The sequence below is a fragment of the Phyllostomus hastatus genome, unplaced genomic scaffold, assembly GCF_019186645.2.
Source record: "Phyllostomus hastatus isolate PE091 unplaced genomic scaffold, TTU_PhHast_1.1 phas_scaffold_78, whole genome shotgun sequence".
NCBI classification, from domain to species: Eukaryota; Metazoa; Chordata; class Mammalia; order Chiroptera; family Phyllostomidae; genus Phyllostomus; species Phyllostomus hastatus.
Window position 1 is genome coordinate 92,272,409 of NW_025334041.1, and position 26,820 is coordinate 92,299,228.

A 26,820-nucleotide genomic window follows, 5' to 3' on the forward strand; every position below is an offset into this window, starting at 1 on the left:
TGGGATAAACCTAGAAATCATCAGCACAAGAAAAACTTTACAAATGCTAATTAATACATTACCGTTCTCTAGAAAAAACAGAAACAACAGTCTATATATTGATACACAGAAGGGATTTATTATTGGAGTGGACTGACATGATGATGGAGATTGAGAAATCCTAAACACATTATCTGCAAGCTATACAACTAGGGAAGTAATTTGTAATTTAATCCAAGTCTGAAATCCTAAGAACCAGAAGAGCCAATGCTATAATTCCCAGTCTGAGGCTGAAGGTCTGGAAACTTGGGAGGGGAGCAACTGGTGCAAGTCCCATAGTCCAAAGGCCCAAGAACCAAGAGTTCAATGTCAGAGGGCAGTAGATGGATGTCCCAGCTCAAAAAGAGAGACAGTTCACCCTTCTTCTCCCTTTTGTTCTATTCAGGCCCTCGAAAGATAAGATGATACTTGCACACATTGGAGAGGGTGCATCTTCACTTAGTCTAATGATTCAAAAGTTATTTGCTTCCTGAACCCCATCACAGGCATACCCAGAAATAATGCTTTGTCAGTTGTTTTGGTATCCCTTAGCCCAGTCAACTTGACATAAAACTAGCCATCACAACATGAAGATTAAACTACACATTCTTTTTTTTTAATATATAAAGAACTTTTTTTTAGATTTTTATTTATTCATTCTTTAGAGAGGGAAGGGAGGGAGAAAGAGAGAGAGAGAGAAACATCAATGTGTGGTTGCTGGGGGTCATGGCCTGCAACCCAGGCACGTACCCTGACTGGGAATCGAACCTGCGACACTTTGGTTTGCAGCCCGTGCTCAATCTACTGAGCTATGCCAGCCAGGGCTACACATTCTTAAATAACCAACAGGACAAAGAAGAAATCACGAGAGAAATTTAAAAGTTTCTTGAGACAAATGAAAATAAAAATACAACATACTAAAACTTAAGGGACACAGTGACAGCAGTGCCGAGAGAAGTTTACAGCAGTAAATACTTACATTAAAAAAGAAGGAAAATCCAAATCAACAACCTAACTTTACAATTCAAAAAATGAGAAAAAGAACAAAGCCCAAATTTAGCAGAAGAAAAGAAACGATAAAGACCAGAACCAAAATAAAAGAGAGACCAGAAAATTTATAGGGAAAGTCACCAAAACTAAGAGCTGTTTTTTAAAATCTCAATAAAATTGGAAAACCATTACCTAGATTAACTAAGAGATGACTAAATGAAAATCAGAAATAAAAAGGATAAGTACTGTGAACTGCATGCCAACAAATAGTAAAATCTAGAAGAAATTGATAAATTTCTAGAAACATACCACTAATTATGAAGAAATAATCTGGGGGGAGGCAATGACTATGAAAGTGGGGGTGCTGGGCAGAGGGGGGGTGAAGGGGGAAATAACTGAAATAACTGTAACAGAATAAAAAAAATTAAAAATGAATACTAAAAAATTATCTGAACAGACCTGTAACTAGTAAGGAGATTGAATCTGTAATCAAAAAACTCCCTACAAAAAAAATGTCCATGGCCTGATGATTTCATTTAGAAAAGAATATCAGCAGTCTTCCAGAAACTTTTCCCAAAAAACTGAAGAGGGAGTTCCAGCCAAGATGGAGGCATAGGCAGAAATGTTTCGCTTCCTCATACAACCAAAAGAAGGATAACAACCAATTTAAAAACAAAGAACAACCAGAACTGCCAGAAAATCATTTGCATGGAAGTCCGACAACCAAGGAGTTAAAGAAACATTCATCCAGACTGGTAGGAGGTGCAGCTGGGGTGGCAGAGGGGGAATGCACCAAGGCAAGATGGTGGACCATCTAGGTGATCCCACATTTGTGTGCAGGTAAGCACACAAATGTGGGATCAGGGGAGTAAGACAGACCATGAAACCCAGGGTTTCAGCAGTGGAAACTAAAGACTCAAAACCCCTGGCTATAAAATATCTGTGGAGGTTGTGGCAGCAGGAAGAAACTCCCAGCCTCATAGGAGAGTTTATTGGAGAAGCCCACAGTCCCCTGAAACATACACAAACCCACCAACCTGTGAATCAGCATCTAAAAGGGCACGATCCACTTGTGGGAAGCAAGGGAAGTGGCAGAAAGTGGGATGAGAGCCTAGTAAGTGGCATTTGTTCCCTCTCAAATTGACCACTCCCACACAGAGCCACAATGCAGTAAAGAGGGTTGCCCTGCCTGGTGAATACCTAAAGCTCCACCCTTACCACATAACAGGTATGCCAAGACAAAGAACTATGACCTAAATGAAAGAACAGGTCAAAACTCCAGAAAGAGAACTAAGCAACAAGGAGATAGACTATCTGATGCAGAGTTCAAAACACTGATAATCAAGATGCTCACAGAATTGATTGAGTTTCATTGCAAAATGAAGGAAGAAATAAAGGCAATAGAAAGTGAAATATTTATGCAGGGAACCAACAGTGATGGGAAGGAAACCAGGACTCAAATTAATGATTTGGAACAAAAGGAAGAAATAAACATCCAACTGGAACAGAATGAACAAACAAGAATTCAAAAAAGTGAGGAAAGACTTAGGAACATTTGGGACAACGTTAAACATTCCAACATATGAATCATAGGGGTGCCAGAAGGAGAAGAGGAAAAGCAAGAAACAGAAAACTTATCTGAACAAATAATGAAGGAAAACTTCCCCAAGCTGGCAAAGGAAATAGACTTCCAAGAAGTCCAGGAAGCTCAGAGAGTCTCAAAGAAATTGGACTCAAAGAGGAACACACTAAGACACATCATAATTAAGTTACCCAAGATAAAAGATAAGGAGAGAATCTTAAAAGCAGCAAGAGAAAAGGAGACAGTTACCTACAAAGGAGTTCCCATATGGTTATCAGCTGATTTCTCCAAAGAAATATTGCAGGCAAGAAGGGGCTGGAAAGAAGCATTCTAAGTCATAAAAGGCAACAACCTACATCCAAGATTGCTCTATCCAACAAAGCTATCATTTAGGTTGGAAGGGCAGATAAAGTGCTTCCCAGATAACATCAAGTTAAAGGAGTTCATCATCGTTAACCCCTTATTATGAAATGTTAAAGGGACTTATCTAAGGAAAAGAAGATCAAAAACTATGAACAGTAAAAGGACAACAAACTCACAGCTATCAACAACTGAATCTAAAAAACAAAAACAAAAAATGAGCCAACAATTAGAACAGGAACAAAATCACAGAAATGGAAATCAGCCCTGGACAGTGTGGCTCAGTGGAGTGAGTGCTGGCCTGTGAACCAAAGGGTCGCCAGTTTGATTCCCAGTCTAGGGCACATGTCTAGGTTGTGGGCTGGGTCTGTAGTTGGGGGCGCATGAGAGACAACCACACATTGATGTTTCTCTCCCTGTGTTTCTCCCTGCCTTCCTCTCTCTCTCTAAAAATAAATAAATAAATAAATAAATAAATAAATAAATAAATAAATAATAAAATCTTTAAAAAGAAATGGAGATCACATGGAGTGGGGAGGGGGAGAATGGGGGAAAGATACAGGGAATAAAAAGCATAATAGGTGGGCACCTCCTACAGGGGTAGGTAAGAACAATGTAGGAAGTGGAGTAGCCAAAGAAATTATATGTACTACTCATGTACATGAACTAAGGGGGGGAGGGTGGGATGCTGGAGGGGGCCAAGGCTGGGAGGAGGGGAGGAAAGAGAGAAAATATTGGGACAATTGTAATAGCATAATCAATAAGATATACTTAAAAAAAAACTGAAGAGGAAGTAAAATCCCAAACTCATTCTGCTAGACCCTCATTACCTCATACCAAGGACTGACAAGGATGTTTAAGAAAATAGACCAATATATGTGATGAATGTTGACATAAAATTTTTTAACAAAATACTACCAAGCCAAATGCAGCAGCATGTTAAAAAGAATATACACCATTAACAAGTGACTTACTTCTGAAATGCAAAGATAATAGTTGAACCTATAGAATGGACAAATTCTCTCTCTCTCTCTCTCTCTCTCTCTCTCTATATATATATATATATATATATATATATATATCAAATATATATATATTTGTCAATTATGCAGATGAAAATATTTGACAAAATTCCACATCCTTTCATGACAAAAACTTTAACAAACTAAGTATAAAAGGAAACTCCTTGATGTAATAATGATCATATATAAAGAGTGCACAGTTAACATCATACTCAATAGTGAAAAACTGAACACTTTTCCTCTATGGTCATGAACAAGCCAAGGACATCCACTCTTTCCAGTTCTACTCAACATAATACCAGAAGTCCCACCACAGCAAACAGGCAAATAAAATGCATCCAAATTGGAAAAGAAGAAATAAAATTATCTCTGCATGTGATATAACCTTATATATAAAAAACCCTAAAGATTCTACTGAAAAGCTGTTAGAATAAGTGAACTCATCAGAGTTGCAGCACACACAATCAACATGCAAAAATCAGTTGTGCTTTTATACCCTATAAATGAAGATCTGTAAAGGAAGTTTTAAAAACACTTCCATGTACAAGAGCATCAAAAAGAATAAAATTCTTGGGAATAAACCTAAGAAGGTGAGAGACTTGTACACTGAAAAGTAGAAAATATTGCTGAAATAAAATAAAGAAGACAGTAAATAGTGAGTAGAAAAATATCCCATGTTCATGGATTGGAAGACATTATTATTAAAATGTATGTACATCCCAAAGCAATCTACAAATTCAATGTCATCCCTATCAAAATCCCAATGATGAATTTCTCAAAAACAGAAAAAATTCACGTGGAATCACAAGGGACCCTGAATAGCCCAAACAATCTGGAAAAAGAACAAAACCAGAGGACTTGCACTACTTCATCCCAAAACTTACTACAAAGTTACTATTATCAGAACAATATGGTACTAGCATAAAGGCAGATACATAGTCCAATAGAACATAAGACCCCAGAAACTATCCCTCTTATATATGGTCAAATGGTTTTCAGCAAGGATGCCAAGTCCATTCAATAGGAAAGGACATCCTTTCAACAAATGGTGTGGGGAAATCTGGATGTCCATATGCAAAAGATGAAGTCAGACCCTTCCCATTCACCGTGTCTGTAAAATTAACTCAAAATAGATCAGGAAAGAACTGAAACTATAGAACTCTTAGGCAAAACAAAAAAACAAAACACACACACATACACACACACACACACACACAAACACAGAGAAACCTTCATGACATTGGATTGGCAATGATTTCTTACATGTATGACACCAAAAGTACAGGCAACAAAAGTAAAATAGGTAAATTGTACTACAGTCAATCCTCGATTCTCAGTCATCTCCCATCTTGAACAATTTGGTTCTCAACCAGGTTGTTCATGGGAAAATGTCTCAGTTGTTGAACAAAACTTCAATTCTTGACCTGATGACTCTTTCATGCTGATACCTGTATAATCAGTCACCTGCATGATTCAGTTTTTGAATGAATCACTCCTTGAACAGTCTTCAAGAACAAATTAAGTTCAAGAGCCAAGGTTCCACTGTACATCAAAATTCAAAATATTTCTGCATCAAAGGACACTATTAATATAATGAAAAGGCAACACACAGAAAGGGAGAAAATATTTTCAAATATATATCTGATAAGGGATTAAAATCCAGAATATGTAAAATACTTCTAAAACTCAAAACCAAACCCAATTCAAAAATGGGCAAGAAATTTGAGTAGATATTTCTCCAAAGACATACAAATGACAAGTAAGTACAAGAAAAGATGGTGAACATCACTGATTATCATGGAAATGCAAATTAAAACTATAATGAGGTAGCACCTAACACCCAGTACAATGGCTACTATTTAAAAAAATAACAAGTTTTGATATGGATGTGGAGAAATTGGAACACTTGTGCATTCTTGGTGGGATTGTATGATGGTGGACCCCCCACACAAAATGGAATTTATTTATTTTTAAAAATGTGTTTATCTTATATGTTCAAACCTCAGTCACCTTCAAAGTACTCTTCATTTGATGCAATACACTTACCAAGACTTTTCCACTGCTCAAAACAGTTTTTGAACTCATCAATTTTGATGGCTTTTACTGCTTCTGCCATGTTTTGTTTCACTTCTTCCACATCAACAAAATGTTTCCCTTTGAAGACTTTTTTCATCAGGGGAAACAAAAGAAGTTGTTCAGGGCAAGATCTGGCAAATAGGGAGGGCAAGACACAGGGGTTATACTGTTATTGGTCAAAAAAACTGCTGAGTACTCAGTGTGAGTTAGGCAGGTGTACTTATAAATCACTCATCATGAAACAGGCAAAGAAGAATCTTCAAAAAAATTCACTGAAGCCAAACACAGCCTCTCACAACAACGCCAACTGGTACACTGATACAGATGGGTTCCTAGAACTCACCTAAGTACCATAAGCCTGTACTACAAAGGGCCTGCCCTCCAGAACATAATTACAGTTTTGGGGGGAGTCTCTCTCCAAAAAATGCTGCAACCACAATCAAAACAATATAGTGGCTCCTCTCTGCACTCCCAAGTTCATAGCAGCATTACTCAAAACAGACAGGAGGATGAAGCAACCCAAGTGTCCATCAACAGATGAGTGGGTAAACAAAATGTTATATACACATGCAGTTGATTCTCATTCAGCCTTAAGAAGTGAGAAAATTTCATCACATGCTAAAATGTGGATAAACTGTGGAGACATTATGCTGGGTGAAATACACCAGTCACATAAATATAGATACTGTCTGATAACATTTAAATGGGTTATCTAAAGTAGTCAGATTTATAGAAACAACATGTAAAATGGTAGTTACCAGGGCATGGGGAGGGGAAGAAATGGGGAATTGTTTAATGAGTATACACTGTCAGTCTTGCAAGGTGAAAAATTCTGAAGATCTGTTGCATGATAATGTGGATATATATACTACTACTAAACACTACACTTAAAAATAGTTAGCATGGTAAAAATTAAGTCATATGCTTTTTCTAAATAAAAATGTTTAACTAAAAAAATACACACAGTATGGTTTTAACAGTTTAGGCTTTTAATAAAGTTTGTTTCTACAAGTATATATTTTTCACAACTTCATTATGCATTATGTTTTCTCTCTACATCTGTATGATGTGGGAATAGCAAACTCTGTACACTTAAAAATTCTAAATAAGAATTTTATTGGAATATTGGAAAGGATATTTTCCTTCCTGTTTTGTTTTCAAATTGTGTGCCACAAGCCCTGGCTGGTATGGTTCAGTGATGTCTGTGACCTAGACATTATTTGTATTTACATGACTAAAAAAGGTCGCTGGTTCAATTCCCAGTCAGGGCACATGCCTGGGTTGCAGGCCAGTTCCCTGGTTCAAATTGTGTGTTACATGTAAGAAAGTAAAATAATTCACTTCTTATAGTATTCCAATATAATAAAATATTACAGTAACAAAAATATAATACTTAACAAAATGCTGGTTAAAAACACCATGAATGGGCAAGTTATAAAAGTTTCATTGGGGTATGTAAAAGTGTTCCTGTAATCATTCTTCAGAAGCAGTTAGCAGAAATTGTATTTGTATTTGACTCATGTCCTACCATTTTTTAACAGAACTCCTGGGGCCTTTGAACGGAGGGGATATGCTGACTGAAGCTTTTGTTGGCCTATCATTAACACCTCAAGGAGAAGACACATTTCCAGATAACCTCCCCCCGTTTTGTTCTATCAATAGTCATATTATTCAACAAAGAACACTGACTGTCTCTTCTAATAGGTAAGATATGTTGAACTAAGAAAGTTGCTGAGTAAAGGAAAAATATTTAATATTAAACAAATTAAAGATTCATCTTTTAAATGCAAACTAATAGTTAATAACATTTCAAAATGTCACACAAAATAATGTGCATTTTCTCATGTTTGAGGCTTTGCAGTATTTTGGCCATGCCATAGCAGGCATGATGAAGATAGAATTGAATGTAAACCATAAAAATTTTGTAAAGATTTTATTTATTTTTTAGAGAGGGGAAGGGATGGGGAAAGAGAGGGAGAGAAACATTAATGTGTGGTTGCCTCTCACACACCCTCACTAGGGACCTGGCCTGTAACCCAGGGATGTACCCTAGACTAGGAATTGAACCAGTGACCTTTCAGTTCACAGGCTGGCACTCAATCTACTGAGCCACACCAGCCAGGGTGAATGGAAACAAAAATTTTCAGAATTAATCTTATTTGAGGCTAAAATAAAATTACTATAATGTACAGAAGAATTTGTATTCTATTGTTAAATTTTAGGATTGTTAAATTATTAGATCAAAATATTACTTTTTTAATATTTAGTTTGAATTATATGTTATGCAAGCTTGCCATTAGTTTTTGAAATCTGATAAGTGATCATTTAATATCATTCAATTTACCACTCTGGGTTATTGAGAAAATAAATATAAGGATAAATGTGAAATTAAAAACACTAAATAGTTTTATTTATAATGAAAATATAGGCCCTGGCTGGTATGGCTGAGTGGATGGAGTACCAGCCTGTGAACCAAGGGGTCACTGGTTCGCAGTCAAGGCACATGCCTGGGTTGCAGGCCAGGTCCCCAGTGTGGGGTGTGCAAGAGGCAACCACACATTGATGTTTCTCTTCCTCTCTTTCTCCTTCCCTTCTCCTCTCTAAAAATAAATAAATTTTAAAAAGAAAATTACAATGTTAATTATGACAATGATAATTCTCCGAAGCAAAGATCAGCAAACTTTGTGTAAAAGGCCATATATTATGCTTGTGGGCCAAACAGACTTTCACAATTACTTGTAGGATGAAAGGAGCCACAGAAAATAAATGAATGAGAGTGGCTGTTACAGCTTATGAAACAGGAAGTGGTCAGGATTTGTAGCGTGGTCTCTAGTTTACATACCTGCTCTTAAAGATCCCAGTTATATGCAATAATTGTGCAGAGACCATATCTTTCATATATATATATGATGTATATGAATATGTGATATGATCTATCATACAGGAAATACATGATATGTGGTAATCTGTGATGTTCTAGGAGATTGCCCCCATCCTCCCACCACCTCTAAACTAGTTCAGAACCTTGTACTTTTAGTAGGGTGTGACAGGCTGTGAAAACCAATAGCTGATCTGATTTGGAGACTAAGAGTGGAAAAACCCCATTCAGGAAGCAGCGTTATCAATAAAAATAGCAAACTCACCCTCAGTAAAAGTAAATGTGGTAGTTAATGAATAGGGAAGGCCACAGATCTACAAATCTGTTTATTAAGTCAATTCACAGAATAGCGGTCTAGCCAGAAATTTAATAGGGAGATCCTGGACATGAGAGAACCATAGAGGGGCTAATTAAACTCTGCACATTCCTGATGTAGTTGTATGACCCCATATTTGGGCTCTCTTTTGTCTTGCACAATTCTAAATTTCCCCATTAGGCTTCTTTCCTCTTTCACACCCAATTGCCAAAGGTTCCTCTCTCTTTTGCCTTTGATCAACGACCCATCTCCTTCCCCAGAAGTTAAACACACCTGCCCCCTCCCCCTCTGCTCATCAAGTAGCATGACACTTTTCATTTTAGGCCCCTTCCTGTAGTCCATGCTCTGATCTGGAAGAATACCAAGAGTTGGAGAGATCACTGAGATTTGGTGCTTTTTCCATTTTATTTACAATTATTATGAATTATGAACATTCTATCTTCAAGTCATGCCAGAAGTGTGGTTTTCATGTAGTTTCATTTCTCCCTTTCTTCTGTTTTGTACTGTTTATAGAGGAAGTATTGGGATCTGAAAAGGAAGGGAGCCACTATTATTGTATATTCACCTACCTGGAAGTCCTCCCTCAATTTACTGTTTTAAAAACAATTTTGCTGAGGTATAATTTACATGTACCATAGAATTCACCCATTATAATTATACAATTATAATGTCTGGTACATTCATAACATTTGCAACTACCACCAAATGTTTTAGAACATTTCTGTCACCTCAGTAGTTCCTTTATGTCAATTTACAGTCAGTTCCCACTCCCATCTCTAGGCCAGGCCGATCATTGGTCTGCTTTCTGTCTTAGAGAAAATCTATATAAGTGAAATCATATAATCTGGAAATTTCACATTAATGGAGTCACCCAATATGCTGCTGTTTGTGTCAGACTTCTTTCACTTAGCATTATGTTTTGGAGGTTCATACATGTCACATCATGTAGTTTACTTCTTTTTAATTGTGGAATAGTACGATATTGCATGGATATTTGTATATTGACTTACCAGCTGATTGATATTTGAATTATTTCCATTTTTGGCTACTATGAACAATGTTGCTATAAATACTGACATATAAGTCTGCAAGTTGTCTTATGTTTTATTCTGCTTGGGTACATATGTAGGAGTGGAATTGCTGGATTATACTGCAAGTTTATATTATTAGTTTTAAGAAACTGCCAAATTGTTTTCTAAAGTGATTTCATCATTTTACATACCCACCAACAAGGTATAAGGGCTCCAGTTTCTCCACATCCTCACCTATGCTTAGTATTTAGTCTTTTTTATCATAACCATTCTGGTTGGTTTAGAGTGGTAGCTCATTATGATTTTAATTTGCACTTCCCTAATGACTAATGATATTGAGCATTTTCATGTTATTATTATCCATTATAATATATCTTCTTTGATAAAATATTTATTCAAAACTTTTGTCCATTTTTAACCGAGTTCTCTTCTTATAACTGAATTATGAGCTCTTTATGTACTCTCAAATAAGTCCTTTATCAGATATAAAATTTGTAAATAATTTCTCCTAGTCAATGGATTGCCCTTTCATTTTCCTAATAGTGCCTTTTGAAGTTCAAAAGTGTATTTTGTTGAAGCCCAATTTAGCTATTTTTTTCTTTCATTGATTGTGCTTTTTGTATTATATATAAAAATTATTTTTCTAACCTAAGGACACAAAATTTTATAAACCAATGTCCCCTCAATCAATGTAATTAAAAATAAAAATAAATAAAAATGCTATTCTATAACCATAAAAATAAAAGGAAAAAATCATCTCAGGTACCTGAGAAAAATTACATTAGAATAATTGGTTCTAAGATATATCCTAACAAAGCTCTTAGATTCCAATGATTAATTTAAAAAATAATCAAGGTCTCCTGGTAAACATATCAAATGACTTATAAAGCAGAAGAATTAAACTAGAATAAATACAAAGCAAGGCAAAATTGGAGCTGCAGTTTTTAAAAACTCAGTGAAAGAAAATGTGTACCAAGAGTTTTGTGTCCATCCAAGCTCTCCTTCAAATATCAAGGCTAAAGAAAAACAGTTTGCATGAACCCTTCTTGAGGAATAATCGAAGAGCTTCACCCAACCATGGATGACTCAGAAAACTTCAGCAAAGGACTGATTGTGAATGATTTAATCCATATAAACAGGAGATAGGTATGGGAGACTCATGTACAGATACTGAATGTTGTAATTAAGTACAAATGATACAACTGAAAAGTAAGAGGAGAATATAATGAAAGAGAAAAGCAGAATAAGCTCATGGATTGTTATATACAGGTGGGAGTTAAAGGATGCCAATAAACACTATAATCACATAATAAAAAGCTAAGAAAAGAAATTAAGATGAAGGAAACACCTAAACATGTCATAAAGAAACATAAGCAAATATAAACCAAATGTACATAATTGTGAAATATTCAGGTCAAGATGGAGGTATAGGTAAGCCACAGCAAAAATTACAACTAGACTACAAAATAGCTATCACTCAGAATTGTCAGAAAATCGAGGTGTATGGAAGTCTGGCAACCAAGGAATTAAAGTCACATTGGTCCAGACAGATAGGAGGGATGGAGGTACAGAGATGCACAAAGAGTCACAGAGAAATGGAATGAGTGGTCCCAAACTCATGTGTGGTGGATAAAAATCAGGAGAGATACCTCAGGAGGGAGGGATCCCATCCCCACCCCAGACCACCCAACCTACAGTTCCAGTGCCAGGAAGATAAGTCCTCATAACTGCTGGCTGTAAAAACCAGTAGGAATTGGGGTGGCAGAAAAAACTTCAAGATTCTCAGGAGTGAGTCTCCTGTCAAAGGGCCCACAGCGGAATTAGGATTTATGCAGACTCACTCCCTCTGGACTCCAGCACCAGAGCAGCAAATGGGAGGGCACCACTGGCATACTGGGAGAAATTGAAGTGTGTGGTATCAGGGCAAGTGCTGAGGGACAGCTTTCCCCCGGACAAAACTCCAGAGGCCAGGCAGCAAAATTGTTCCCTTTCTGAGCCTTCCTCTACACAGAGCCACAGAGCAATGACACCAAATCTGAGACTCCATCAACCTCATTCACACTGGTTGCCCCACCCAGGAGATTACCTAAGGCTTCATCCCATCCAATTTAGTGGTGCATTTTTCTACAATAGCCCATGCTACTAACACAGGAAGTCAAAGCAGCTCTACCTAATACATAGAAACAAACACAGGGAGGCTGCCAAAATGAGAAGACAGGAAAGTATGGCCCAAATGAAAGAACAGAACAAAACTCCAGAAAATGGACTAAACAAAATGGAGATAAGCAATCTATCAGATGCAGAGTTCAAAACACTGGTTATTAGGATGGTCATGGCTGACTGGGTACTTCAACAGCATAAAATAGACACAAGCAGAAGTGAAGGTTACACTAAGTGAAATAATGAAAACTTTATAGGGAACCAACAGTGGAGTGGATGAAGCTAAGAATCAAATCAATGACTTGGAACATAAGGAAGAAAAAACATTCAATCAGAATAGCAAGAAGAAAAGAATCCAGAAGAACAAGAACAGGCTAAGGAGCATGTAGGACAACTTCAAACATACTAACATTTGAATCATAGGGTGCAGAGTGAGAAGAAGAAGAGTAAGAAATTGAAAACTTACTTCAAAAAATAATGAAAGAAAACTTCCCTGATTTGGTAAAGGAAATAGGCATACAAGTCCAGGAAGCTCAGAGAGTCCCAAACATGAAGAGACACAAGGAGGAATACAATGAGACACATCATAATTAAAATGCCAAAGGTTAATGATAAAGAGAATCTTAAAAGCAGCAAGGGAAAAGCAGATGGTTACATACAAAGCAGTTCCCATACAAATATCAGCTGATTATCCAAAAGAAACTTTGCAGTCTATAAGGGACTGGCAAGAAGTATTCAAAGTGATGAAAAGCAAGGACCAACAACCTACATTACTCTATCCAGCAAAGCTATCATTTAGAATGGAAGGGCAGATAAAGTGCTTCCCAGACAAGGTAAAGCTAAAGGAGTTCATCATCACCAAGCCCTTATTTTATGCAATGTTAAAGGGACTTATTTAAGAAAAAGAAGATCAAGACTATGAACATTAAAATAGCAATAAATTCATAACTAGCAGCAATTGCATCTAAAAACAAACTAAGAAAATAAGCAGAACAGAAATGGAATCATAGATATGAAGATCATTTGGAGGGTTATCAGTTGGGAAGAGAAAAGGGGGAGAATGGGAGAATGGTGTAAGGGTTAAGAAGTACAAATTGGAAAGTACAGAATAGAGAGCGGGATGTTAAGAACAATATAGAAAATGGAAAAGCTAAAGAACTTATATGCATGACCCATGGACATGAACTAAGGGAGGGAACTGCCGAAGGCAATGGGGCATACCAGGTGTAGGGAGGTAAAGAGGGAAAGTAGGATAGCTGTAATCACATAATCAATAAAATATATTAAAAGAAGAAATATTCAGACAGACTTAGGACCAAGAATATCAGTTATATCAATTAGTATAAATGTATTTACCTTGTCTAATAAAAGAAAAAGATTTTTAATTTGCTCATAAGCCAAGATCCAGCTATGTACTGCATACAAGAGATACATCTGAAATAAACTGATTCAGAAAAGCTAAAAATAAAGAGATGGGAAAAGATATGCCAGGCAAATGAAAAAGAAACCAGCAATGGAAATCTTGGTTACAAAGAAAATAGAATTTAAGCCCCAAAGCATTAAATATTGAAAAGAAATGCTACCAACCAAATTTCATAATAAAATATAATCTTACAAATATTTATGCACCTAATAACACAGAAGCTACCTCTAGGAAGGAAAACCTACAAAAAAAGACAGAAAAACACCAATAATAAGAGTCTTTAACTCATTGTTCTTATTATAAAATAGATTAAGTAGGCAAAAAATAAAGAGAAACAATACCTAAATAACATAATTGGTAATTAAGATATATATAGGTATTCATCAACTCTGATAATGGCAAATAAAATTTTTTTCTCAAGAATCCATGGAACATTGACCAGAAGTGATCATATGTTGGGTGCCAAAATGATATCACTAAGTTCCATAAAGAAGAATTATTTCAAACACTCTCTGATCACACAGCAGTAAAACTATTAATGTTCTTACCCAGAAACAAAATGACCTTCCTCCTAGAAGTTTTAAAAGCTTCTAGTAAACAACTCTTGGATGAAAGAGGAAAATATAACATAAAACAATTACAATTAAAACATTACTATTAAGAATCTGTTGGATATATTTAAAGTAATCATCAGAGAAAAAGTCATAGCATTAAATACTTTTATCAGAGAAAATAAAAATAAAATAAATGTACTAATTCCAACTCAAAAATATAAAAATAATAAGAAAGTAACCCAAAGTTAGTCAAAAGGAAGGAAATAATAAAAACAAAAGCAGCCCTGGCTGGTGTGGCTCAGCGGGTTGAATGCCAGCCTGTGAACAAAAAGGTCACCGGTTCGATTCCCAGTCAGGGCACATGCCTGGGTTGTGGGCCAGGTTGGGCCCCCAGTCAGGGGTGCACAAGAGGCAATCACACACTGATGTTTCTCTCCCTCTCTTTCTCCTTCCCTTCCCCTCTCTCTAAAAATAAATATTTTTTTAAAAAGCAAAAATTAATGAGCTGAGTGGAGGTTGGGAAACTTTCCTAAATATTTAGAGTCTATGTTTTAGGCTTGTGGGCCTATGCTCTCTCCTGCAATTATTCAACTCTGTTGTAGCACAAAAGCAGCTATTTTTAATATATAAATGAATTGACAGAGTTCTGGTCCAATAAAATTTTATTTACAAAAGTAGGTGACTAGGCCACAAGCCATAGGTTATTGACCCCTAAGTAAAAGTTAAATAAAAACTGTAGAATATGCAAATATCAAATGTAGATTTTTTTTTACATTTAAGAAAGTTTAAAAAGTTGACTTGATCAAGGAAAAGGAGAGAAACCATAAATGTACAAAATAAGAAATGGGACTCCAATCAAATGACATAGGGTAGCTAAATGGATAAGAAAACATGACCTGCATATATGCTGTCTACAAGAGACCCACCTCAGAACCAAAGATCTACTTAGGCTGAAAGTGAAGGGATGGAAAAAAATATTCCAAGCAAATGGACATAGAAAAAAAAAGCTAGGTAGCAATACTTATATCCAACAAAATAGACTTCAAAACAAAGGCTATAACACAAGACAAAGAAAGTCACCACACAATGTAAAGGAGTAGTCCAACAAGAGGATATAATCCTTGTAAACATATACACACCCAACAAAGGAGCATCTAAATATATAAGAAAAAAATTGGAGGACTTCAAGAAAGAGAACAACAGCAAAACATTCATCATAGGGTATTTTAACAAGCCACTGCTGACAATGGGTAAATCTTCCAAACAAAGAATCAACAAGTATGTTGTGACACTGAACGACATTCTAATCAAATGGACTTAATTGATATACACAGAACATTGCACTCCAAAGAAACAAAATATACATTCTTTTCAACTGCACATGGAAGAGTTTCAAAGATAGACCTCATGGTAGGACACAAAACAAGCCTCAACAAATTGAAGAAAACTGAAATCATATCAAGCACTTCACAGACAATGCCTTGAAACTAGAAACCAACCTCAAGGAAAAAAGTCAAAAACATTCAAATACATGAAGACTGAATAGCACGTTAATAAATAATGAATGGATCTTCCTTGATCTTATTAGATCAAAGAAGAAATCACAAAGTATCTGGAAACAAATGAAAATGAACACACAATTGTCAGAACCTATGGGACATAGTGAAGGCAGTCCTGAGAAGAAAGTTCAATAGAGGCCTACCTAAAAAAAAAAATAGAAAAAAAAATCAAATAAACAACCTAACCCTACATGTATAAGAACTAGAGTAACAACAACAAAGCCCAGAGTGAGTGGAAGGAAGGAAATAATCAAGATCAAAGAAGAATTAAATACCATAGAGACTTAAAAAAACAATTCAAAGGATCACTGAATCCAGGAGCTGGTTCTCTGAAAAGATAAATGTTGACAAACAATTATCCAGACTCATCAAGAAAAAAAGAGAGAGGACCCAAATAAAATCAGAAATGAAAGAGAAGTTAAAACTGATACCACAGAAATACAAAGGATTGTAAGAAATTATTATAAACAACTCTATGCCAAGAAATTGGACAACCTGGGTGAAATGGATAAATTTCTAAAAACATACAATCTAGCCCTTGCACGTATGTCTCAGTGGATTGAGCACCAGCCTGTGAACAAAAGGGTCACCAGTTTGGTTCCCAGTCTAGGGCACATGCCTGGGTTGTAGGCCAGGTCCCCAGTGGGGGTGCATAATAGGCAACCATACATTGATGTTTCTCTCCCTCTCTTTCTCCCTTCCTTCCCCTCTGTCTAAAAATAAATAAGTACAATCTTTAAAAAGAATACAATCTTCCAAAGCTGAATCAAGAAGAAGCAGAAAGCCTAAATTGACTGATAACAACTAGTGAAATTAAAGCAGTAATCAAAAAACTCCAGGCACACAAAAACCCTGGATGGCTTCACAGGCAAATTTTACCAAACATTTAAAGAAGAACTAACTCCTGCCCTGGCTGGCATAGCTCAGTGGATTGAGTGCAGGCTGGGAACCAAATTGTCCCAGGTTCAATTCCCAGCCAGGGTACATTCCTGGGTTGCAGGCCATAACCCCCAGCAACAGCACATTGATGTCTCTCTCTCTCTCTCTCTCTCTCTCTCTCTCCCCCCCTCCCTTCCTCCCTTCCCTCTCTAAAAATGAATAAATAAATAAAAGTAATTTGTTTAAAAAAAAAAGAAGAACTAACTCCTTTCTTTCTCAAACCATCCCAAAAAATTCAAGAAGAGGGAAAACTCCCAAACTCTTTTGACAAGGCCAGTATTATCCTAATTCCAATACCAGGTAAAGACACAAAAAAGAAAGAAAACTACAGGTCAAAATCTCTGATGAACATAGATGCTACAACCCTCAAGGAAATACTGGCAATCTGGATCTAGCAATACACTGAACAGATCATACAGTATGATCAAGTTGGATTCACCCCAGGGATGCAAGGGTGGTACAATATTCACAAAACAATAAACATAATATACCACATAAACAAAATGAAGGACAAAAATCACATGATATCAATAGATGCTGAATAGCATGTGATAAACTCCAGCACCCATTTATGATAAAAACACTCAGCAAAGGAGGAATAGAGGGAGCATACTTCTACATAATAAAGGTCACGTATAAGAAGCCTACTGCCAGCATCATACTCAGTGGGCAAAAAATTAAATGCTTTCCCCTTAAGATCAGGAACAAAACAAGGGTGACTGCTTTCACCACTCTTATTCAACATAGTACTAGAAGTTCTATCCACAATGATCAGACAAGAAGAAATAAAAAGCATCCAAATTCAAAAGGATGATATAAAACTAGCATTATTCACAGATGACTGATAGTGTACATGAAAAACTCTATAGTCTCCACAAAAGAAAATACTTGACCTAATATGTGATTTGGCAAAGTAGCAAGACACAGAGTCAATATTCAGAAATCAATGGTATTTTTGTACACCAACAATGAACTATCAGAAAGAGAAACTAGGGGGTAAAAATCCCATTTACTATAGCAACAAAAAAATCAAGTGTCTAGGAATAAATTTAACCAAGGAGGTTAAAGACCTGTACTTGGAACACTATAGAACAATGAAGAAGGAAATTGAGGACGATACAAATAAATGGAAACATATACTTTGTTCATGGACTGGAAGAATTAACATCACTAAATGTCCATACCACCCAAAGCAATCTATAGATTCAGTGCAATTCCTGTTAGAATATTAATCGCATATTTTGCATATCTACAACAAATATTTCAAAAATTTATATGGAACCATGAAAGACCCCAAGTAGCCACAGAAATCTGAAGAAAGAAGAACAAAGTTGGAGTGATCACAGCACCTGATATCAAACTATATTACAAGGCCACTGTAATCAACAGCCTGTAATGGCATAAGAACAGACACATAGACCACCAGAACAGAATAGAGAGCCCAGAAATAAAAACATGTCTCTACATTCAATTAATGTTAGACAAAGGGGGCATGAGCATACAATGGGGTAAAAATATCCTCTCCAAAAAATGATGTTGGGAGAATTGGGCTGGTACATGCAAAAAAACAAAACTAAACCACCAACTTATACTGTACACCAGAATAAACTCAAAATGGGTAAAAGACTTAAATATTTTAAGCCCTGTCACCATAAAAGTCCTAGAGGAAAACATAGGCAGGAAAATTTCATATATCCCACGTAACAATATTTTTGTTGATGTTATCTCCTAGGGCAAGGGAAATAAAGGGAAAAAAAACAAATGGTATAATATTACATGAAAAAGCTTCTGCACAGCTGAAGAAACCATCAGCAAAATGAAAAGGGAACTGACCATATGGGAGAACACATATGCCAATAATACATACATTAGATAAGGTTTTAACCTCCAAAATATATAAAGAACTCATATGACTAAACACCAGGAAGATAAACAATCCAATTAAAAAATGAGCAAAGTACCTAATAGATACTTCTCCAAGGAGGACATACAGATGGCACATAGATATATAAAAGATGCTTAACATCACTAGCCATCAGAGAGTTGCAAATTAAAACCACAATGAGATATCATCTCACACCTACCAAAACGGCTATCATTAATAAAATCAACAAACAACAAGTGCTGGCGAGGATGTGGAGAAAAAGGAATCCTAGTGTACTGTTGGTGGGAATGCAGACTCATACAGCCACTGTGGAAAACAGTTTGGAATTTCTTAAAAAACTTAAAAATGGAACTGCCTTTTGACCCAGTGATTCCACTGCTGGGAACATACCCTAAGAATCCTGAAACACCATTTCAAAAGCACTTGTGCGCCCGTATGTTCATAGCTGCACTATTTATAAGAGCCAAGTGCTGGAAACGGCCCAAATGCCCCTCAGTAAATGACTGGATCAAAAAAACTGTGGTACATTACACAGTGGTACAGTGTGCAGCAGAAAGAAAAAATTCCTACCTTTTGGGACAGCATGGATGGACCTAAAGAATATTATGCTAAGTGAAATAAGCCAGTAGGTAAAAGACAAATATCATGTGATATCACCTATAAGATGAGTCTAGTGAACAAAATAAACTAACAAGCAAAACAGAACCAGAGGCATGGAGACATGAAACAGGCTGACAGCAACCAGAAGGAAGGGGCAGGGGTGAGGAAATAGTTTTTTGATCCATTCATTTACTGATGGGCACCTAGGTTGCTTCCAGCACTTGGCTATTGTAAATTGTGCTGCTATTAACATTGGGGTGCATAGGTTCTTTAGGATTGGTGTTTCAGAGTTCTTAGGATATAATCCCAGCAGTGGAACTGCTGGGTCAAAAGCAGTTCCATTTTTCGGTTTTTTGAGGAAATTCCATACTGTTTTCCATACTGGTTGCACCAGTCTGCAATCCCACCAACAGTGCACTAGGGACCCCTTTTCTCCACAACTCTTCCAACACTTGTTTGTTGTTTTGTTTATGATGGCCATTCTCACCTGTGTGAAGTGGTATCTCATTGTGGTTTTAATTTGCATCTCTCTGATAGCTATTGATACTGAGCATCTCTTCATATGAGACTTAGGAATGGACTTAGGAACTAATGGACTTAGGAAACTCCTAAGTCCATTCCATCATCTATTTTTTTAAAAGATTGGAAAACCAGTATGGAAAACAGGTCTCTGGAACCTCTGTTTGTCCTCCTTGGAGAAGTGTCTGTTCAAGTCCTTTGCCCATTTTTTAATTGGGTTCCTTGTCTTCTTAGAGTGGAGTAATATGAATTCTTTATATACTTTGGAGGTCAAACCCTTGTCTGAGGTATCATTGACAAATGTTTTCCCATACGGTTGGTTCTCTTTTCATTTTAATGCTGTTTTCTTTAGCCATGCAGAAGCTTTTTATTTTGATGAGATCCCATTTGTTTATTCTTTCCTTTATGTCCCTTGCTCTAGGGGACATATCAGTGAAAATATTGCTGCATTGAATATCTGAGATTTTTCTGCCTATGTTCTCCTCTAGGACTTTAATGGTGTCATGACTTATATTTAAATCTTTTATCCACCTTGAATTTATTTTTGTGTATGGTTTAAGTTGGTGCTCGAGTTTCATTTTTTTGCATGTAGCTGTCTAGCTCTCTCAACACCATTTGTCGAAGAGGCTATTTTTACTCCATCTTATGTTGCTGTCCTCTTTGTCGAATATCAATTGACTGTGGAGACTTGGGTTTATTTCTGGGCTATAATTTCTTCTAATCATTTGATTTTTTTAAACTCCTAAGTCCATTCCATCATCTATTTTTTTTTTAGATTTTATTTATTTATTTTTAGAGAGGGGGGAGGGAAGGAGAGGGAGGGACAGAAACATCAATGTGTGGTTGCCTCTGTGAACCCCCCACTAGGGACCTGACCTGCAACCCAGGCATGTGCCCTGACTGGGAATCAAACCTGTAACCCTTTGTTTCGCAGGCCTGCGCTCAAGCCACTGAGCCACACCAGCCAGGGTTAATTTGATTTTAAAATAGGGAGATTATCTTGGATTATCCAGATGGCCCTGATGTAATCCTTAAATGTGGAAGAGAGTCTTTAAATGTGAAAGAGGGAAGCAGAAAAATCAGTGTCAGATTCACTGTGAGGAGGACTCGAGCTGCCCTTGATAATTTTGAAATTGGAGGAAGGGAGCCATGAGCCAAGGAACACAGGCAGCCCCTAGAAGTTCCAAAAAGAAACACACCCTGTTTAAGCCTCTAAATTTGTGGTGATTTGTTACAACAGTGAGGGAAAATTCATACAAAGTGCTAGGATATGGTGTATATTTTTAATAGTTTATTTTTAATGACTGGGCAGACTTGGTATCAGGGGAAGTTCTGGTGTGCACTCTGTTTTTGCGCTTTACCGTCTGAATGCTGGGGCTCAGGGCTAACTCTGAACATCAGAACTGCACTTGCAGAAATTTTGCTCCCCAAAGATACTTAAAGCTTTTGTTTTAAGTAACAAAATTACTTAAATTCTTTAAGTAATTCTTAAAAGAGAAATTCTTTTGTTGAAAGAATTTCTCTCAATAGACAAAGCAAGTTTAAAAACAAAAAAGAGAGTATAGTAACTCAGTAACATCTCAGCCTCTGGAAGAGGAAAAGGAAAAGAGAATAGGATGGCAGCTCAGCCTGCAGCCTAGGTCCACTCACCGGTAGTTAAGGATGCATCTGCTTCTGCTCACTGCGGAGCATTCAGCAAATACTCCATCCATCAATGAATGAATGAACTGTAAAATATCAGCCTACTCTATAAAATGTCCTCTTAATTTTAAATTCTTCCCAAGAGTTTACATCCTTCATATGCTTACAAATCAGCAAATGAAATTTTAATTTGAGTAGCCCATGAGAAAATTCATAAACTGATTTAATTTGAACTAAATATAATGCAGGAAACAACTGAAAATTGGTTTTGAATAGACTGTTCTGCACTTGAGTTTATAAACAAACTTACTAGAATATAAACCATGTCAGGGTAGAGATGTTTGTCATTTGATTTTATTATTCACTAGTGCCTTCTCCCAGGACTTAGAAAAGTATCTGGATGTAACAGAAGCTTAATAAACATTTATTAAGTAAATAAAAATTTTTATAATACAAGAATATATAGGATATAAGAATATATAGCTGGCTCTGGATGGTGTGGCTCAGTGGATTGAGTGCTGGCCTGAGAACCTAACAGTCGCCCATTTGATTCCCAGTCGGGGCACATGCCTGGGTAGCAGGCCGGGTCTCTGGTTGGGGGCATGTGAGAAGCAACCGGTCAATGTATCTCTCACACATTGATGTTTTTCCCTTTCTTAAAAAAAAAAAAAGAAAGAAAAGAATATAGAGCTGGCACTAAGTGTGTAGACATTTTAGATGTATAAAAGAATCAGGCACTTCCAAATTTAAAGCAATTATATAATTTAGGGTATAAATGAGAGCTTTTTAAAAAATCACCATTATGTGAATAAACTGAGACTTTATGCTTTCTATGTCATTAATAGTATTACTCAAATAGTTGGTTTTCATATTTTTGACGTGGCAGAAGACTGACTACCACCATTTAAATGGTTGGTTTTTCATATTTTTGACCTAGCAATTTAAAAAGGTTATACAACTCAAAGAAAAATCACTTTAGAAGGGAAAAAAACATACAGTGTGAGAATGGCACTGATAAATAAAATAAATGATTCCAGGACTAAAGTAAATATACTTAACTCTAGATTTGGCACTGCCCTAAATAAATTATTACATTTCAAATGAGTAAAACTGATTGCCTCCATTTTCCTATTTGTATTAAATTATTCTCTTCAAGAATTATAACCTTTATTGCAAAGCAAGTAAACCTTCTATTTGTAGCAAATTTACTTATTTACTATCATAATTATTAAATATTTAATATCATAAATTAATTATAATATTTAGTTTCCTGTTATTATAGCTGAATTCATACCTAAGAAGCCCCAAATAAAATACTGTCCTGTTAAAAGTTATTAAATTTTGGCTTAATGTTATTTGATTCACATCTAATTCATTTTCTTTTAAGTTAGAATAAAAAAAATACCTATGTATATACCTCTAAACAATATAATTGATGAAATTTTTCAGTGTTTACAAAAAAAGTCAACAGAACACCTGATAGGTCTATATTTAGACTTAGGAGAAAAAAAATGCAGACTTGAATTCATGAAGAGTGGCTCAAAACAACTGTCCCAGCCAACAAAAAACCTGACAATTATTCTGTTGTCTAATTTGGCTCAGCCTAAGTTGACCTTGTTTATTCATCTCAGTCTTGTAATTCTTGTTAACTTGGCATAAAAGGAGAACATATGGCATATGTCTAGGAAATTCATTTCTGCATCTTAAACTGAAATAAATGTGGAGTGTACTGAACATTTCCAATGTGTACAGCTCTTAAGATAACAATATATATTAGAACTGGTTCATTTCATATTAACCCGACTTAGGTGTGTTACCTTCGCTGTCTATAAAACTAGACATTAAGTAAAGACATCTTTTTCTAAGCCTCAGTATTTGACTAAAAAAACACAAAAAACTAGCCTATCTTAAACATATTTCCAAAGAGGAAAATCTTAAGCTCTTTTAAAACAAACAAAAAATAAATAAATGGTAAAAAAAATTAACAGTATCAGCAATTTGACGGCCTGAAGATGTTCACAGGTTTCTACTGAATCTCTAGTTATGTTGGAGAAAGGTGATCAAGATAATCTGAGAAAGATCATGGGAGCTGAAGAACAAAAAGAGTATTTCCATTTTCTCTCCAGCCTAAGGAGGTCTCTATGAATTTTCTTATTTTTGTTTTCTGACCCACTAAATAAAGCTTCCTGTGAAAAAGAAGTTATATTTTACTGTAGCCTGAATATGTCTTAAGAAAAACTCTGAGGAAATGAGCTCCTTCAGGTATTTATAGCTCTTTTATGGAATAGAAGTTCTATAGTACTAGAAGTAGAAAAGCAAAAACCTTAGAAAATTCCAAACTCCAAAATTTATATATTCTAAGTGTCAGTGTTTTGGTGTGGGAGGGATTATTTATTTTTAGTTACATTTTATTTATTATGCTATTACAGTTGTCCCAGTTTTTTGCCCTTTGCCCCCTCCACCCTGAACCCCCTACTCCCTCAGGCAATCTCCTCCTCATCGTTCCTGTCCATGGGTCATGTGCCATTTCCTCTACTGTACTTTACATCCCATGATTATTCTGTAACTACCTATTTGTACCTCTTAGTCCCATCACCTTTTTACCCATCCCCCCAGACCTCCTCCCATCTGGCAACCATCAAAACACTCTGTATCCATGATTCTGTCTCTGTTCTTCTTGCTTCCTTAGCTTGTTTTTTAGGCTCACTTGTTGATAAGATATGTATTTATTGCCATTTTATTGTTCATAGTTTTGATCTTTTTCTGAAATGAGTCATTTTACATTTCATATCATTATAATTAAGGTATGGTGATGATGAACTCCTTTAAGTTTTTTCTTCTCTGGGAAGCTGTTTATTTGCCCTTAAATTCTTTTTAAGTATATTTTATTAATTATGCTACTACTGTTGTACCAATTTTATGCTTTTTCTCTCCTCCCACCTGGTACTCACCTCCCCTCCAGCAATCCCCCAATCCCTTAGTTCATGTCCATGGATTGTGCGTATAAGTTCTGTGGCTTCTCCATTTCCTATACTTTTCTTAGCATCCCCCTGTCTATTTTGTACCCACCAATTATGTTTCTTAATCCCTGCACCTTTCCCCCCCATTCTTCCCATTCCGCCTCTCAGCTGATAACCTTATAAATCATCTCCATATCTATGATTCTGTTCTTATTCTGGTTGTTTGCTTATTATATTTCTGTTTTTGTTTTTTAGATTCAGTTGTGGGTAGTTATGAATTTGTTGTCATTTTACTGTTCATAGTTTTGATCTTCTTTTTCATAAAGAAGTTCCTTTAACATTTCATGTAATAATAGCTTGGTGATGATGAATTCCTTTAACTTTACCTGCTCTGGGAAGTACTTTACTTGTCCTTCCATTCTAAATGATAGCTTTGCTGGATAGAGTAATCTAGGTTGTAGGTCCCTGCTTTTCATCACTTTGAATACTTCTTTCTAGTCCCTTCTTGCCTGCAAAGTTTCTTTTGAATAATCAGCTGACAATCTTATGGGAACTCCTTTGTAAGTAACTCTCTTCTTTTCTCTTGCTGTTTTTAATGTTCTCTTTATCTTTAAGCTTTGGCATTTTAATTATGATGTGTCTTGGTGTGATCTTTGGTGTGGATCCTCTTTGGGTCCAACTTGCTTGTGACTCTTTGTTCTTCCTGTACTTGTATGTCTATTTCCTTCACCAGATTGGGGAAGTTTTCTTTCATTATTTTTTCAAATAAGTTTTCAATTTCTTGCTCTTTCTCTTCTCCTTCTGGCACCCCTATGATTCAGATGTTAGCACATTTGGAGATGTCCCAGTGTCTCCATATTCTCTCATTATTTTGAATTCTTGTTTCTTCACTGTGTTCTGGTTGAGTGTTTATTTCTTCCTTATGTTCCAAGTCATTGATTTAAGTCTTGGCTTCCTTCCCTTCACTGTTGGCTCCCTGTGGATTTTTCTTAATTTCACTTAGTGTAGCCTTCATTTCTTCCCTTATGTTTTTTCTGTACTCAATGATTTCTCGGAGCATCCTTATCACCAGCATTTTGAACTCTACATCTCATAAGTTGACTATCTCCATTTCACTTAGTTCTTTTTCTGGGGTTTTGTTCTGTTCTTTCATTTGGGCCATATTTGTTTTTCTCCCCAACTGAGCAGCCTCCCTGTGTTTGTTTCTGTGTATCAGGCAGAGTGCTTTGACTCTGTTTTAGTGCACCTGTAAGTTGTAAGGGGCAGAGCCTTAGGTATTCACCAGGGCAAGGCAACCACTTCACTACTTTGTGATGCTGTGCTGGAGGAGAGGGGCAAGGACAGTGTCACTGCCTGGTCTCTGAAGACTTGCCTGGTACTCCCCATGTTTCCAGTCACTTCATCCACTTCCCATATGCAACTGGTGCACATCTAGCTCACACCCTAGTGATGATTCCCAGAGTGGTTGGGTTTATGTATATTCAAGAATCATACAGGCCCTTATATGGGACTCTCCTGAGAAACTGGCAGTTTCTTTAGCCACCCCAACTCTGACTGGTGTTTACATCCAAAAGTTGTGAGACTATGTTCCTGGTGCTAGAACCCTGGGCTGCATGGTCTGGCCTAGGGCTGGGATCACTCGCTCCCAATGTATCCCTCCTGAGTTTTATCTATCACACATGAATGTGGAACTACCCGTTCTGATGCCACCTCTCTATGCCATACCACACCACGCCCTCTCTGCCCCGGATCCCTGTCTCTTCCTTCCTACTTGTCTGGGTGAATGTGGCAACTTTTGAATCCCTGGTTGTCAGACTTCCATGTAATTTGATTTTCTGGCACTTCTGGATGTTTTTTGTTTAGAGTTTAGTTGTTATGCTTCTTGTGATTGTGAGAGGTGGTAGAGCATGTCTTCCTATGTCTCCATCTTGACTGGAAGTCATGCCATTAAATTCTAAATATATCTGCTGGGTAGAGCAATCTTGGCTGTAGGTCCATGCTTTTCATGACTTTCAGTATTTCTTGCCAGTACCTTTTAACCTGCAAAGTGTCTTTTGAGAAATCAGCTGACAGTCTTATGGGAACTCCCCTAAAGGTAACTAACTGCTTTTCTCTTGCTATTAAGATTCTCTCTGTATCTTTAACCTTTGGCATTTTAATTATGATGTGTCTTGGAGTGGGCCTCTTTGCATCCATCTCTTTTGGGACTCTGTGCTTCCTGAACTGCATGTCTATTTCCTTCACCAAATTAGGGAAGTTTTTTTTCATTATTTTTTTCTAATAGATTTCCAGTTTCTTACACTTTCT

The 26,820-nt window shown here is 36.4% G+C and overlaps 1 protein-coding gene across 1 annotated transcript in view; it reads left to right on the top strand.

Moving 5' to 3' along the window:
* The window catches only part of LOC123811567 (WD repeat containing planar cell polarity effector), a 382,261-nt gene that overhangs the window by 326,723 nt on the left and 28,718 nt on the right, over positions 1-26,820 (top strand). Inside the window, exon 15 of the mRNA XM_045827820.1 lies at positions 7,590-7,752. Within this exon, the coding sequence (XP_045683776.1) occupies positions 7,590-7,752 (163 nt within the window). The remainder of the gene's footprint in view (positions 1-7,589; positions 7,753-26,820) is intronic.